General features: G+C 45.2%; 1 protein-coding gene across 3 annotated transcripts in view; it reads right to left on the bottom strand.

The window, feature by feature from the left end:
* DOCK3 (dedicator of cytokinesis 3) overlaps window positions 1–16,069 on the bottom strand; it is a 2,582,899-nt gene that overhangs the window by 1,729,715 nt on the left and 837,115 nt on the right. For all 3 annotated transcript variants that reach the window (XM_069644069.1, XM_069644070.1, XM_069644071.1), the window contains exon 4: window positions 14,121–14,176. In XM_069644069.1, coding sequence (XP_069500170.1) covers window positions 14,121–14,176 — 56 coding nt within the window. The remainder of the gene's footprint in view (window positions 1–14,120; window positions 14,177–16,069) is intronic.

Genomic DNA, 16,069 nt, shown 5'->3' with positions numbered 1-16,069 from the left:
TTTTCAGTCCGCACGTGGCGTGGTGTTCACCCAGGAGAAGATATTACATCATGTCCTTTCTTTGTGTGATAAAACGAACACATTTCAAAGTCTTAGGGCCTCATTATGACCTTCGCGGAACGGTTTAACGGGCTCCGCTAATGGAGGCGGACCCGTTAAACCCATTCCACGAAATTGCGAGGACCCCTCGCGTTACCGGGTCCCGTGAGGGGAAGAGGGAGCTAACAACAGGCCGGTCGTAATCGGCCCATTGTTAGCTCCCTCTCCCATTCCCATTGAGCCCTATGAGGGCCCTATGAGGACTCAATGGGAATGGGGAAGGTCCGGGCCCGGGTTCCCAGAGGGAGGAACTACCGGCCCCTCCGAACTCGGAATGGCCCGGTAATTCCCCATTCTGAGAACCCGGTAAAGAAGCCCGATTTGGCGGCAGCCATGGAGCTAATATCTCCATGACTGCCGCCAAACTCGTAATGAGGCCCTTAGCCTCTTGCTGGTGTCTTCTGTGTACTTGTCCCTTTGGGGTCAAGGTTGTTTTCTTTCAGAATGTCTTCTGTGGTGTTTCCTTGTTTATTGTGACCTCCTTACCCTGACCCAACCCTGTCAGGGATGTAGATTCCATGATGTGTTCTTCTCTTGTATTTGTCTGGGGTGTTTGATGTTCATCAACTCCATTTTGGAGCGAGCTGCACTTTCAATATTCGTTGGCACTTTTTCTCTATGGAGTCTCATGCAGTGCATTGTTAACTTGATCTGCAGTTCTGGTTGCTAGTACCCGTTTGAAGAGCGCCACACTGGATAATTCCACATCTTCCTCATGTTACCCCTTCCACCACAAGAGAATAGGGTAACATGCATTGAATCTGGAGGGGCCCGCAAGACCAGAGTATTTGCACTTTCAAGGTAACTTACTTCTCCAGGTCTATTACATGAAAGAGTTGCAGTAGACCATTCTCTTCTGCTGTTGCCAGAGCCGGCGCCGTGAAGCTGCACTTGGCCCGCGCTTATGCGGCTGCGCACAGAGGGCGTCTTCAATCCTGCAGCGTGGGCCATGTCTGTGTGCTCAGAGCAGCTAAGCTTGCTCCAGAGCACTCTGAGCACACGCACGGGCGGCCCATGCTGCTTACCTGTGTCTGAAAAAGTAAAGTGCAATCATAGGGGGCGGGGGTCTGGAGCGTGATTTTATTTGTATCAAGTTATGCAATTTTTTAACTTTATCTATTAAACCCCAAACTGCACATTTAAATAATTCATTGTTGCCAATAACTTGCTTTCTGGTAGCAGAACACCCAACCTTATTTTGCATTCGGTGTACTTTACACTTGATCAGTGAAATATTTTGTTGTTAAGAACGCAATCTTTTTTATTATGCATATACATGCTTACACGAATTGAATTTGCCATTGTTTTTGTTTTCCAAAATAGCCTACCTTCCGTGAAACGATGTGTACATCCTGCATAAACCAGCATTGGCAGTGCCAGCAGTTTGAGCGTTTGGCTGCCCATGGCATGCTAATGTCTTTGGCCATTCCCACCCACTTCCTCACTCAAAACACATCCTCCTGGGATCACTGGGATAGGTTTTTCAATCCTTCCCATCAAACTTTATGCTCAAATTGCCTGCCAGTAGTTGACTTAATTTGTGCTGTAAACATGCTTCTGGTGTAATAAAAATGTCTTAACCAGGTCTGCCTTTGACCACTCTATTTCTAACTACTCTGCATGTCCTTTAAAAACAGCTTTGGCTTGTGTACATTTCTATTTTGCATTTCTGGAATTTCCCAGTCCGAGACACTAGTTAAATTATGAAGAACTATGTTTACATGCATGTAACCCTTCCCCTGTGATTGTACTTCCTGTGATGTCACTTCCTGTGATGTCACTTCATCTGATGACATTTCCTGTGGTGACTTCAAATGGAAATTAAGGGGGCCCGCACTAAATGTGCCACACTTGGCCTCCAAGTCCTAGGACTGGCCCTGGCCATTCCTGTAAAACTTTGGCATGGCTGCCTCCACGTCAGGGATTGACATGTGTCAAATTGCGTTTTCTTAGGATAGAATTAGTTTGTTATTCGGGGCCCTGCCTCCAATGATGGAAAATGGGGTGACTTCTGTGGTGGAGTTCATGGTCACTCTGTGGGCAGCTATGGCACTCTACAGCTTCATGCCCATCAGTCACTGAGCGCCTGGTGAGCTCTAGTGTTTGAGGAACCTGTTCACCCTCTCCACTTAGCTGTTGTCATTGGGATGCTCTAGGGTGCTGTGACGAGTTCTATACCCATTAACTGTAGCAAAGAGTCCACTACATGCAAGGGCAACTGCACTCCATCGTCGGACTCCATGTACTTTGAGCACCACTCACGTTGAAACACTTAACACTAGGAAGGATGAAGGCTGCAGTAATTTCCTGTAGGAAGAACACCTCAATCCATTTTGAGGTGTCATCGATGGGGACAGCGGCAGAATGCTGGTGCATCGGTATGAGGTCCATTTGACCAACGAAGTCAACTACAGCCTTTTCCCACACAGAGCTCAGCCAATAGACCCAGTTAAGGGGGGAAATCAATGTAGAAAGTGTTTGTCACTTTCTTTACAAGTGGAGCAGGAACTGATGGCGCTCTCCACCTCTCTTCCTATAGCAAGCCACCCGTATTTTTGGCGTTGGCATTGCTTCATGACGGTAATTCCTAAGCGCCCCTCCTGTGCCATGTTTAGTATATGGTTATGGAAAGAATCTGGCGCCCACCCCTCATGAGCAAACAACCCTCCTCAGAAAGGCTGCCTTTAAACTTGCAGTCTACTTTGTAAAAGAAAGTGCATGTGCCTGCTCTGAGAGTCATGGCACTGAACTGAATTGTGTGTAGAACCTGTTCAAGTGTGCAGTTGTGCTCTTCCTCAGATTTCTGATGTCCTGAAAAAATATGACATTTGGGATTCTTGAAAGTAAGTGGGCGACTGGTCTCTGAAAAAATGATGCAGGCGAGGAAAGGCCGAATGGCATCCTTGTATATTGGAACAGCCCACCTGGGATGACTAATGCAGTGTGGGGTTTGGAGTTGGGGTGCAGGCCTACTTGGTGTTGCATACATTTTAAATAATGTTTATTGAAGATGGTTGCATCTTGAAGGAGAAGGACAAGCTCTGGGATTTTTCAGAGGGGAAATGTGCCAGTGAATACATTACTGTTCAAACTGTGTAGGTAGACACAAAGGCCCTCTCCAATGAGTTTGCGAAAGAAAACAATCGGACTGAGCCATTCTGCGGGCTTAACCAGCTCAATTATGCAGTTTTCCACCAGTGTGTTCAGAAGTAACTTGGGTCTAGTCTTGCAGGAAGGGGAACATGGGTCTAGTCTTGCAGGAAGGGGAACAGGCCACAATTTGTGTGTGATCAACAGTGCACCTTGGTTTAACACTATTGTGTGCACATACGTTTTCAGTGTTCTTGAATGTTTGTGGAAAGCCAAGGCTGATCTGGTTAGCAGGCCATTATCAGAATGCTTTCTGGCAAGGAGAGATGTAGGCGATTGAACAGATGTTCAGTCCCAGGACTGGAGGACCTTTCTCGTTAACTTACACTTTCAGTCTGGCTTGCTGATCCTTGAAGAGTATACTCCTGTATCCGAACCTTAGTAGGGGAATCTTGTCACCTCTGCAGGCACCTAGGGAAAGGTTGGGAGGAAGCAGTGGCTCACTCTCATGGGGGACAAAGGAACAATGCAACCCCTTTGAGGTGATGGTATAATCCGACCCAGGAGTTGGATAGCAGTGTAGCCTCCTTCCCATCTGTTCTCAGTTCACAGCAGGGTTTCCTCTTGCCAAAGAAGGGGAAAGGAGGAATGCAGACTGAGTATAAACTGGGTTACCTGGTCCACACACTCACTATCTGCTTTGTTGTCAACCATCGCGTCTGTCCAGCACAGTGTGGACTTGCAAACCTTAGTAAAGTGGCCAATGGTGGTGCACTAGGAGGATTCAGCATTTCTAGCAGGTCACGTGCAGTGGTTCACAATGACATCTCTGCTGCAACATCTGTTGCACACTTGGCTTTCTGACAGGGAACTTCTCCTGTCTTGCGTGGGAGAATGCAACCTTTTCGCATATGTGTCTGAGGAAGCAGTACAGCAACCTTCACACATGTCACTCCTCAGATCAGGTTTGCCTGCCTCCTTCATGCACCGTTGAGAATGTTCAATGGTTTGACCATGATAATCACTTCTTCACGAGACGGGTTCTTATGCATCCACAGTGCTTCTTGTACCTTGGCGTCATATCTGTGGAGTGCAATGGGCGCACTGCCTGCCAGCATTCCACTCTTGCCTGATCGTCCAGCCAGTCTCTGCATGCACTGGGTACAACAGCTAGTGGTGGCTGCTGTCTACCCCTGTAGTTCAATGCTGGCCTGGCCCTCCACATGTTTTCTGCTTCTGTCTGTGCCTTTTTATCTACACCTGGAGTTACTTTCCTGCACCTCTTGCATTCACTTCTCTCAGCAAGATATGTTATGATTAAGGATGTTATTGGACTTGTGCTTGTCAACGTTGTCACCCAGACGGCCAACTTGTCACCAAGCATCCATCATCATTAAAAGGTATAGACGAAGCAAGAAGAAAATAAGATGGACACTTAAGAGCCAGAATTAACACTAGCACACAGTTCGACAACTGACCAAATCTATTCGATCTAGAATCTATCCACATAATAACAACATATGTGCCATGTTCTGACATTCTAGAAAAATGAAACATCCACAACATTTATGTATCACAATAGGACAGCCATGCCACAAATCCATGGATTTGTCACCCAAAACCAGGTAATAATACTGTACCTTGAAACACGTGTGTATAGGTGCGTTATAAATGTCATATCATATCATACCTTCAAATATTCAAGCAAGTCTTCCAAGTGGTTTTCTTTACTAACCCCCACTTCTACTTAGCAAGACCTGACCCCTAGGCATTCTGTCATAAACCATGTTGTTAGTTTTCTGTCCGCTGAACACGCAGAGGCATAGACAGGGTAGGGCCGGAGCGGGCAAGGCCCACCCAACATCTGTAAATGCCCACTCAGCAGTGCTGTATGGCCATTTACAGATGTTAATGCCACTGCAGTGGGCCCCAATGCTCTGTGAATCAAGCCCTGAATTCCCACTTAACAATGTTCCTTTCCGGGCCTACTGCAGTGCAGAGCGGGTATGAAGATGCTTCAAAATGACCAGCATTGCCCTCTTGAGAAATTAAGCCACGCTTCTATTAGATTGTCCATTTCCAAATACCCCTCAACCACTTGTAAAAACAGGTCTAAGCATTCCTGTTAGACCAAGGAAACATATAAGCAACCCGTGAACCTTTAACTACCTAGATATACGCCAGCTCACAACTGGAAGCCAACCTATCCCAACCAGGCTGCTCCTTCTAGAACTGGCTACCAGATTACTATGATACTGTAAGCAGGGGCATTCAAACACTGGGGCACACACCAAGGTGAGGCCCAGCAGTGTTTTAGGTGGGTGGGGATCCCCGGTGGGAAACACCAGTATCAGCGGCTCATGGATTTGTTTTTCACATTGAGCTTGTCAGGCAGGAGGTCACTGAGATTACGCAACTGAAAGTGATTGAAAAGTGGTATTGCACTATGTTATGTTAATCATTTTTTTCATAAAGTATCGGTCACCTCTGAAATGTCCTAACTGTGCCATGGCTTCTTGCAAAAGTGGTGCATTTTGCCCCTCTAGGTTTATCCGGACATTACTCTCCAGAGAGCGAGTAAAGGGCATCAGGGAGGAGGAAGGGTTATGAGTTAGACAAAGATGTAAGGTTTGTCCAGGTAAGGGGGTAGAAGGCAGGGTTGGAGATTGTGCTAGTTTGCACGCCTTTAGCATCAGTGAAGGGTGATCAGGGAATACCGCTGACCAGGACATGTGCCAACAGAAAATGATGCTCCTAAGAGCGATTGCATAACCTGTGAGGGCAGATTCTAGTGCTATCAATGAGTGCTGAAATGCATCAGTAAGACTTGAGTTGGGCTCCACGCTGTCTGTTAGGCGCTACCGAAAAAAGTCAGTCCACAGATGCAAAATGGGGACTGCTCAGCCAGCTGTCAGAAGTTCAGAGACCAGTGTGGACTGTGTGGAGGGGGAATGATCAGGATAAAAAATGGAGAGAGAATTATTGAGTGTAAACTATCCCTTAGTGTGCTACACCTGCATGGCCACATGGTGGGGCCCAGGTCTGATTGACTTTGCGAAATTTACAGTGAAATAAAGGTTTAGATCAAAGAGGGCAAAATCCAACAACATTGTCAAAATGGTGTTTGTACATTATTGAAACTAGTTCCAAAATCTGTGAAATTATGTTTTTCCCACCTAGTCCGTTTCTGACTTCACAGTCATTTTCAAAAAATCCTAAAATGGCTTAAAATTGAGACTATTTCTCTGAAGATCACAGGAACTTGAGGAATGTGTCATTGTGCTCAGCTTTATTGTGCTAATGCGAGAGTCAGAGACGTTTTTATGGGAGGGCAAAAGGGGCACTTGCCCTGGGCCCCCAACTTGGAGGATATTTGATGACATGTTGCTGAGTCTCTAAACCTATTGCCCGTCTGTTTTGACAAGTACATTCTGCTCTAATCAATTCATCATGTTATGCTTTCTGTGTTCAGTGCGGCATACATAGTTTGTGTGTTCCTAAAGGCACAACTACTGTTGCATTCTTTCCTTCCTGTGGGAATTATGTTGATCATGTACAATAGCCAAAGTTCTAATGCATATTGATAAATTGAGTGCCACAATAGTTCTGAAGTTAGCTCAGTGTGTTAAGTGTGTTAAGCACTCATTGCAGAGATATGTGCTCATATGCAAGATTAGAATAGCACATTCCAACGAGGCTGGCTGAGCCTTTCTTATGCCTGACGTTTATAAATCTGCTGCATATGTACTTGGTTTTGCAGCACAACAGGTGCTATTATCAGAAATGTACCTGCACCAGATAGGGGTTGCAATAAAAACCAACATGTCATCCGTATGGTAAATGTCTAAAAATTGGTTTGTTCAGATGGGGTGTTGTAAAACCTAGGCAATCACCTCCAGCAATGAGCATAAACTGTTAGTTCAAGAGGTGAATAAGTATCCTAATTCAAGATTGAGGAACCAAAGCGTTCATGCTTGCATCCTGTATTTGCCCGCAGACGATACAGTGATCCTGGTCAAATCATCTAATATCTCTTACATTGCTGTGCTGTCTTCTGTGAAGTTTGCCTTCTCGCATGCTGGTGGCATTGTTTAGCCCATTACCTGATCTTTCTTCTTATGGAGGCCATTTGAGTGGAAGGGGTGGTAGACAGAAGAGAGTGGACCAGATGTTGCAGGCCTCAGGCAAGCATATTTTAAGGTCTGCTTGTTTGACACAAAAAAGGTTTGCTGTTTTTGTAAAAAGACAAAGGTTTTTCTGCACGTTTATAAATGACAATTTCAAAAGCCAATGTTTTGGAAGTATTTAAAGCTTTAAAATACAAAAGACAAACCCAGATTACAGCTGTTAAATCACATAAATTGGCATGCTGAACATACTTCCCTTGATGATGGAGAGAATGCAGCTAGAATCATCCCCGTTTGCGTAACATCCTTCTATGATATTTTGTTTTTAAAAATGGTCATGTCTGGTAATGTGCTGTGTGTACTTTCCAAGTCCATTTTATGAAATGAGATTATTTTAGTTCATGGTAAGAACTGGAAAAGAACGTGTTCAAATGCAGAAATTGCAGAGTTGGCACAAATCCCAGCTTCACCCCTCAACCAATGTGTGATCCTGGGCATCACGCTTAATCTTTTATTGCCTAACCTCTCAAAATTGCCAGTCCATAAACCTTTCAAAATTGTCAGACCTTCAGAGTGATTTCCTTCTCAGGGCATGATCTTCAAAAAAGCTTCACTTATGGTTTCACTGGCTATAGGGCTGCCTCCACTACAATAATGGGCATTGATATATTGCACGCCACAAGCACTTGTTCCTGTGATCTCTAATGGCAACACTATTTGAAAACCATATCCCACTTCTAATCTCAGTCTGTCTGGAAACAGACACCTTCCTGGTAGCGTCTATTCTGCATCCACTACCCATGCAATGGTATGCATAGCTTTCTCCTTCCTTCCAAGTGGTCTCCTTTATCCAAGCTTGAGTACTTTTGCATTCTGTGAGTCAGCTAATGTGAGTTCTCTGTCTATTCTGGGTTACATGTAACTTTTACTTCTGGTCCTGCATTAATACTACAGGCTGCATACCTTCTTGGATCCTATTGATAAAAAGTATCCTGTATCTATACTAGAACAGCAGTAACCTCTTCGTAGATTGCTAATCTTGGCCTTTAAATGCTACTTGTTTATCATTCTGAGTAGAGCAAGAATGAAGAGGGTAACGGGACTTGCTTATTTTGAAAGCTACAAGGCAGTATGTCAACCTGTGGGTTGTGATCACAACGGATCGTTAGGGGGTTTGGAGGAAGGGGCCCCCAAAGATGTCCATGCCCAGGGCCCCAGAAGTGCTTATGATGGCCCTGACGAGAGTGGCTCAAGTTGAGATTTGGGATTCTGGTTGACATTATAGACCCACTCCCTGTGAGAAATGAATGCCATTTATATGATTTACCACTGCCACTAAAATAATATAGTTTGTCTCCCCTATTTCCAGTAAGTTGATATTTATTTGTTCACCTTCTCTCAAACTTTGAAGTTATTTTTCCTCATGGGCACAATTCATTGATCATATTGTTCCTCTTTATGTCAGGTTATGGAGGCATGGAATGGATTAACTATTGATCATCTAGCTGTGTGGTGTGACTAATTGAATTATGGAGGTAATTTCTAAAGTCGCAAAGTAGAGCAGTTTCAGTTTCCACCCTATACTCGGGATCCCAAGGTACCATGTTACTGCTACAGTCAATATCTATAGTACCTGCTAGTACTAGCCCAATATTGTTGTAGCTTCCCCATACAAAGGAAACCTCTCCATATGAGCCTGTGTATGTGTGTGTGTGAAAGAGAGACGGTGTGAAAGAGAGTGAGTGTGCGGGTGTGTCTCTGTGTGTGTAGGAGGAAGGAGGAAGGATGGAAGGTGTTGGGGAGAACCTAACAAACAAAATGGAATTCAGAGCAATACCTTTTAGCAAAAGGGCTATTAACTTTCACAGATGTATGACTGTGCCCCAAAAAAAACTACATTACATTTCTGCCTATATACCTATTCACCACTAAATGTGATACTTCAAAAGTAGGGATGTATACAAGGACTGAGAATCTAATCTGGATGACCTGGGTATGGATTAACTACTGGGCAGTGTAACTAAGGTCCCTACCTATGCCTGTAGTTGGGGGGTGTGGTGATATCGGGGCTCGGGTGCCGCCACCCACCATGTTGTGTTGGATCCATAGGATATACATGGGGGTTCTCCCAGACCACCGCACTTTGCTCCAGGTTTGAGGCAGGAGACTCTCACTGGCATGGCATCCCTAAACTATCTGCCCTCTCAAGGAATCCTCTTGTTCTGCGATGGAGACAACACATTTGTGGTCCTGCTGGTTATGGTTCCTCTGTGTGGCAACCTAAGCTGCGAGAAACATATAGAAGTCTTTCAGACATCAATGAACTACAGCGCAGCATGTTTAAGACTTTGGGTGCAGAGCCAGTGTGGTCCCTCCTGCCTCGTGAGAGAATGCGCCAGGACATTCTGTTCAGCAGTGTCCTGAATACGTGTACCACATCCAATATGGTGACAGGACTTACAAAAGTCAGTTTACTGCTCTTAACTGCACATCACAGTGGAGAGAAAGCACAATCATTTGAATCAAATACAGAAGCACCCATGCCCTAATCCCCTCAAAGCACCCATACGTGCCCACAGGTCCTCACTCAAAGCTAGTAAAACCCAATGCAAGGGGCTAGAAGAAGAGAGGATGGCCTATCATAAGCATGGGTGTAAGGGTTGTATAGGAAACCTAGGGGTATCCTCCCAATAAGACCCTGAGAGTCCTCTATTGATGTGGGCAGAGGAGGGCCATCACTCGTGGCTTCGAAACCTGGGGGTGGACGAGCAAGTCAGGATCACCTGGGTAGGGAATCCAGGGTCACCTTTGTGGGAAGGCCCCGGGGCGAGACGCAATATTCTGACGGGGCAACAGAAAAGAAGGAGGATGTCCCGGATGCCTTCATGGGATAAATTGATTCTCTTTACCCTAATCCAGGTCTAATTTTCCCTAAATCCAATCCCATCCTTAATGGCCCAAGGGGGAGTAAGGAAGAAGTCAACTGCCAAGGTGGGATAGAAAGAAAAACCAAGTAAAACTAAGCAAGGAGTCTGATGTCAATATCCATACATTCACTACCAACTTAAACCACAGAGAATACCATCAAAACCCATGCTTGTATAATCATCAGGAATATGGAAGGGGGCAACCATCCCCTTGAGTGAAAACCAGGCTAAACAATTTCTGTATGTCCATTGTTGATTCCCCAATAGAAAAGGGGTAAAATATATCTATCCCCCAAAATGCTTCCATCACCCCCTCCCCACTTCCAACAAATACTGCGACGAGGAAGAGGCAACCGGGAGTAGAGAACATTTTCCATAGGACTAACACGGGGAGTGTAAGGGAAACTGGCTGTAGAAAGAACTTAAGTTGTCCCATTGATAGAGACAGGCAGAGTAAGGCATTTACTCATTTACTAATTATCACTCACACCTGATTCCACTTGACTATTTCTTCAACTATAAAAGGTGTGGTCCTACAAAGGGGAGAGAGCGAGCTGGGGACGTTGATTTTGACCAGTGAAGCCAAGGAGCAGAGAGAACCAGGCTCGATGGCCTAGAGGAAAAAGGCATGCCAAGATGCTGGCCTGGTACTTTTGAGGGGCTGCAGTGTGGCTAGTGAGCTGTGTCTTCAGACACGCCGGGGTGAAGTACCCTGCAGGCTGCTATTGCCGGTCGAACATTGCTCCTTCATTTGGGACCTGTGCCAGCCACAAGGGTGTCTGAGGAGCAGGTGGTGACACCCTGACCTTATGCCCGCACAACCAGAAGGGAACACTTGTCACTGTGTTGCTGCCCAGGTGGATAGAGAGAGAGAGAGAGAGAGAGAGAGAGAGAGAGAGAGAGAGGGAGAGAGAGAGAGAAAGAGAGAGAGAGAGAGAGAGAGAGAGAGAGAGAGAGAGAGAGAGAGAGAGAGAGAGAGACACACACAGGAGCATGCAGCTGACTGAAACATAGCGGCTGAAAGGAATACATAAAGTCAAATAGTAAAGCAATACAGATTGAAAGAAGAGTGGCAAGATTAAGAGAAAGTAAGATACAGAAAGAAAAGCAGAGCGCGCAACGGCGCACAGTAAAAGAACTATGATAAAGAGGGCACGAGCGACTGGAAACAAGAGAGAAAGGTGCAAGCGACCCGCAGAATGGAAAGTGTGCAGGTGTGCACGGGAAAGCTGGAGAAAGTGCCAGTGGCATGGAAAGGTAAAGAGAGTGCAAGTCTGCATGAGAAAGCTGGAGAAAGTGCCAGTGGGCATAAGAAGGAGAGAAAGGTGCAAGTACACAGGAGAAAGAAACAACGGTGCCAGTGGGCACAAGAAAGAAGTCAAGAAAATAGAGGAGAACAAGAAGGGGTGCAGAAAGCCACTGAAGGTAAAGAGTTAAGAGCAGGAAATAAAAGAGAGGGGTAAAACTTTGAGTGGTTGCGCTTAGGAGGAGCAAAGAACCTGCCATTTTCGAAAGTCTCTGAGCTACCCCTTGAAAGAACTGTATATGAAAGAAAAGTACATCCTGACAAATATAACTAGTGTTTTGAAATGCAAGAGGGACCTGAGCTTGGGTTAGGGAACGCTGAGAGGCCTAAGAGCTGAACTTATATTTGAACTTGGAAGAGGCCTAAGCTTGAGGAAGGGAACCCTGCTAGGCCTACTAAAGAAAGTAAGTGCATCCTTATAAAACTGACTTTGTGTTGAAAGGTGGAAGAGACCTAAGCTTGGGGAAGGAAACCCTAAGAGGCCTATCAAAGTGGAATCTTGATTATTTGGTGTTACTGAAGGAAACGAAGCTTGGGAAAGGAAACCCCAAGATTTTAAAGAACATTGACATGTTTGAACTATGAGGGTCCTAAGAACAATCCCTTTTGAGTGAGCTTGTTCTTTTTATAGCGGACCAACCTACAGCTGGTGAGAAGACCACCTGAAACCAATCCTGTTTTCTAGTTTTTGTTGAACCACCACCTTTTGCTTTTATAAGGCTTCCTAACACATTTTTGTCAAAGGGTGAGGGCAAGCACAGGATTAGACACAGACAGATGTTTATTTTGGACTTCCAGACTTCGACGGACCTTAGAAATATCAGTTAAGGGAACCATCCCTTTCATGTTAGGGCCAGTTGGGCGTTACACCAACCAAGGATTTTTAGTAAAATAAAGGTTTTGGATTGATTATCTTTGAGTCTGTGTCCCTCTTAATACCATGCCTATCTCACAGTTGCGTAGTTTGCTAGACACAGAAGTGACAGCGGAGACATGTGGACAGGTGGTCAGAGAGGCAGAGAAAAGAGTTGGAGCCTAGGAGAAGAAAGACCAGAGGGAAGCGAAGGAGGAAATAGCAAAGGGAAGCAGGTAGAATAGAAAAGTATGAGAGGAGGTGATGGAAGGATGCTGGGAAGGAGTGGGGTCAAGAGGAGATGATGTGGAGAGAAGGAGAGGAGAGCAGACAAGTGAGTAAGTGAAGTGGAGACAACACCACAAAAGAGACAGGAGGACAAGGGAACGAGAGCAGCAGAAGAAATATCAAGAAGGAGAAGGTTGGTAGGAGAAACAAGGAGGAGGTTGGAGGTGATTTCCAAGAACAAGAGAGAGAGGTCAGTGGAGAAGGTATTCAGGAGGAAGAGAGAAAGAATGTCAAAGAGGCAGCAAAGGGAGCTGATTAGAAGGAGAGAGAAGGAGGACGTTTTAGAAGCCCCTGTAGAGGGAGGGGGGTGGTAGAAAGAGAAAATGAAAGAGAAGAAACTAACACCAACAAGGAATGTGGGAGGAAGAAGAAAGATGAGGTGTAAGAGAAAACCAAGGCAAAAGACCTGGAGAAAAACAGGAAGGCAGTTCCGAGGAACATCGAAGGAGGTAGGAGAGTAATCCTAAGAGAAGTGGTAAAAAGTCAGAAGGAGGAATACCCAAAACATAACCAGTGTGTGAGTCTGGAAGTGGTGGTGGCATGAGCATGTGGTAAAGGTGTAAGGTTGTAGAGTGGAGGACAAGCAGTGTAGACAATGTAACTTTAGGCATGCAACCACTGCTACCCATCAGAAGGGTAACGAGGGAGGGACTGTGGGAGAAAAGAAAGAGCATGGACACAGGAATAGAGGTGTTCCCAGCACAGAGGATAAGCATACGACTTAGTATAAGGAGACAAGAAGGAAGTACAGGAGTAACGTTAAAGGTCCAGGATTGTGAGTTTAAACTGAGCTTCTAACTCAAGTAGGATCCCTGCACTGAGAGACATACAGGCTAAGATAAATACTGATAAAACTCCACTGAGATGTTGTTGAAGTGTTGCATTGCATCCATCTTGTTTGGCACAACTTTGTAAAAAACCCTAATAAAACTTTGTCTAAATATAGATTGAGTTGGTCTTACTCGTGAGAGCCAGTGGGGCTAAAGACATTAGGGAGGCCAACTCTCATGTCACATAGTAGGGTGGTGCAGGGCTTCAGTTCAGTGTTCCTCTCTGCTGCTTTGTTACTGTGTTCGCACAATACATACAAAATAAGACCCACATTCTTGAAATATGTCACTAAACGGAAATTCTATCCAGAGACACTGAACAAGGGGGCAGCATTAGTTCGACACGACTGATCCCACAGGACTGCTCCTAAAAAATAAAATAAAAAATCCAAAACAGGCTCAAACTTACATCAGACCTTCAACAGCATCGAAACCGAGCTCGGTATGTCCTGATCTATACCATCAAAATAATCAGAATCTGATAACCAATCAATAGCGACCCAGAGTAGTTTGCACCCAGTCTACCAGTAGGTACTTGTATCCAAAACTAAGTAATGTTCAGTTTGGCAGTAACCAACAAGAACCAAGCAGGGTACTTACCCTCTGTTACTGACGATCGCCTTCTTCAGGTGGACGTAGCTGGCTGGAAAGATCCCCTGCAAAGTAAAGAATGCGCATGAATCATTCCCACAATAATCACGGGACGACACTTCCTTTATTGGCAAACAGTCCACTTCATTATGTTTATTTGGGGACTGACATAGGCATGTAAGGGCGTAAGCGTAACATTATGTCAGAATTTCACAAATAGAACAGAAATTGTGAAACCAGTCACTGGGGCTGAAGCAATTTCCTTTTGCAGGATATCCATAAAATGGTCTACTTTCTTTTAGAAACAGCCAATTGTAAAAGATTAAATAATTTCCTTGACATGTGACTACTCCTTGCACGGCCTTTCAGTCACCTGGGATAGTGTATGTGTTTTTTACACAGTGCAATTGGCCAGGAAAAAAAACACTCCGCTTAAAAAACGAAGTCTAAGATAGTGTTGCTCCATTTTCCTGCCATAATACCATGCCATGCCTACACTGAAGCGCTGGTCAATTGTCCGGCTCTTGCCGGGTCCGAGGTCCGGCATCAGATGTCTGGCCGGATCTCAGACCCGGCCTGTCTCAGGCATGACAAGGTTTTACCAAGCCCCCACCTTCGCCAAGGGAAGCTGGGGGCCTGGTGATCTTATCTGCTGTCCTCCTTTTCTCCAGTCGTCACTCGCGCGTTTGCAGGGTCTCTTTGCTTAGCCTGTTTCTTTTTTCTGGCCTGAAAGGGACACTATAGGAATTAATGGGCCACGACTATAACTGGGTGGGGGACAAATACCCTGTCATTGTTGTGCCTCTTCTTTTGTCTTTTATCACAGGTTAGATTTATAAAGATAGTATATGCTTGTCAAACCGATTAATCACAAATAGGTGCTTCTGTTGTGCTGACAGCAGTTAAAAGGAAATTAAACTGTGGGTTCATGGGTGCCAACTTTTGATTTTCACAACAGTGTAGAAATACCCCCATCTCCGCCCTGGATATAAGCAAGTGACCAGCCCAACCCAGGATTTGGCCAAACACATTTTATAGCACTTGTTTTTGGTAAGGAATTGCCAAAAGTCATACGGTTATCAACCAGTTATGAATATATAACAACTGTGCAACAGTCTCTGAACCTGCTGAGCAACCCTGTTAAGCTTTTACTGTAGAGCGTGTCTATGGATCCCTTAATGTACTAAAAAGCACTGCATTACAATCAGTAATTTGGGTGCACCCTTGCCATGGAGTTTGGAGAAAAGCAGCCTGACAGAAATGGACCAATTTTTAAACTAATATTTTGAACATTTCCTTTGAGTGGAGTTCAAACGCCAACTCCGCCCCCTTAGAACTCCACCCTCCTCCAAACACTGCCCCAGCATGGGCCTTGTGGGATCCCCCTTTACATGTTTTCCATTTCCACCACTGCTACCCTGGTAGGTCGATTTGTGGGCAATCCTGCCTGTGGGCATCAAAACGAACACTTCTGGCATTTAATGCCCCACTTTAAACGGGATTTAGAGCGCAACATAGCAAGAGCAACGTGTGTGTAAAAATGACCGCCCGCTGCCGCCTTATGGCCTGTAAGTTAGTGCAAAGTCTGCGGCTGAACTATCCAATGGATAGACGCCCACAACTAAACATTCCTCCAGCAACCAAACTCCACGCTTTGAATAGTTTCTCCTCACTCACTTTAGAATGACAGAGTTGACCTTCATTATATCTCTGTGTTGGTGTGAATGAGGAAAACGCACTGTTAAGACAGCATGTGGGGAAAGGGCCTGGGCAAAATCTGAGTAGTGTGCGTATGGGACAGTCTGAGGGGGGCTTAAGGCAGGGGTGAAGGGGAGAACTGAGCCGACCACGACAGAGGGGGAGGCATCATGCATAATAATAATAATTCAGTATTTATATAGCGCTAAGAACCCTCAGGCATCTGAGCGCTGCTTATTATTACCCACAGTGTGTGGTGC

This window comes from Ambystoma mexicanum, chromosome 2p (assembly GCF_040938575.1).
Source record: "Ambystoma mexicanum isolate Mex_15411 chromosome 2p, UKY_AmexF1_1, whole genome shotgun sequence".
In the NCBI taxonomy this organism is placed as follows: domain Eukaryota; kingdom Metazoa; phylum Chordata; class Amphibia; order Caudata; family Ambystomatidae; genus Ambystoma; species Ambystoma mexicanum.
The sequence above is the reverse complement of the archived record's forward strand: the minus strand, read 5'-3'. Positions and strand labels throughout refer to the sequence as shown.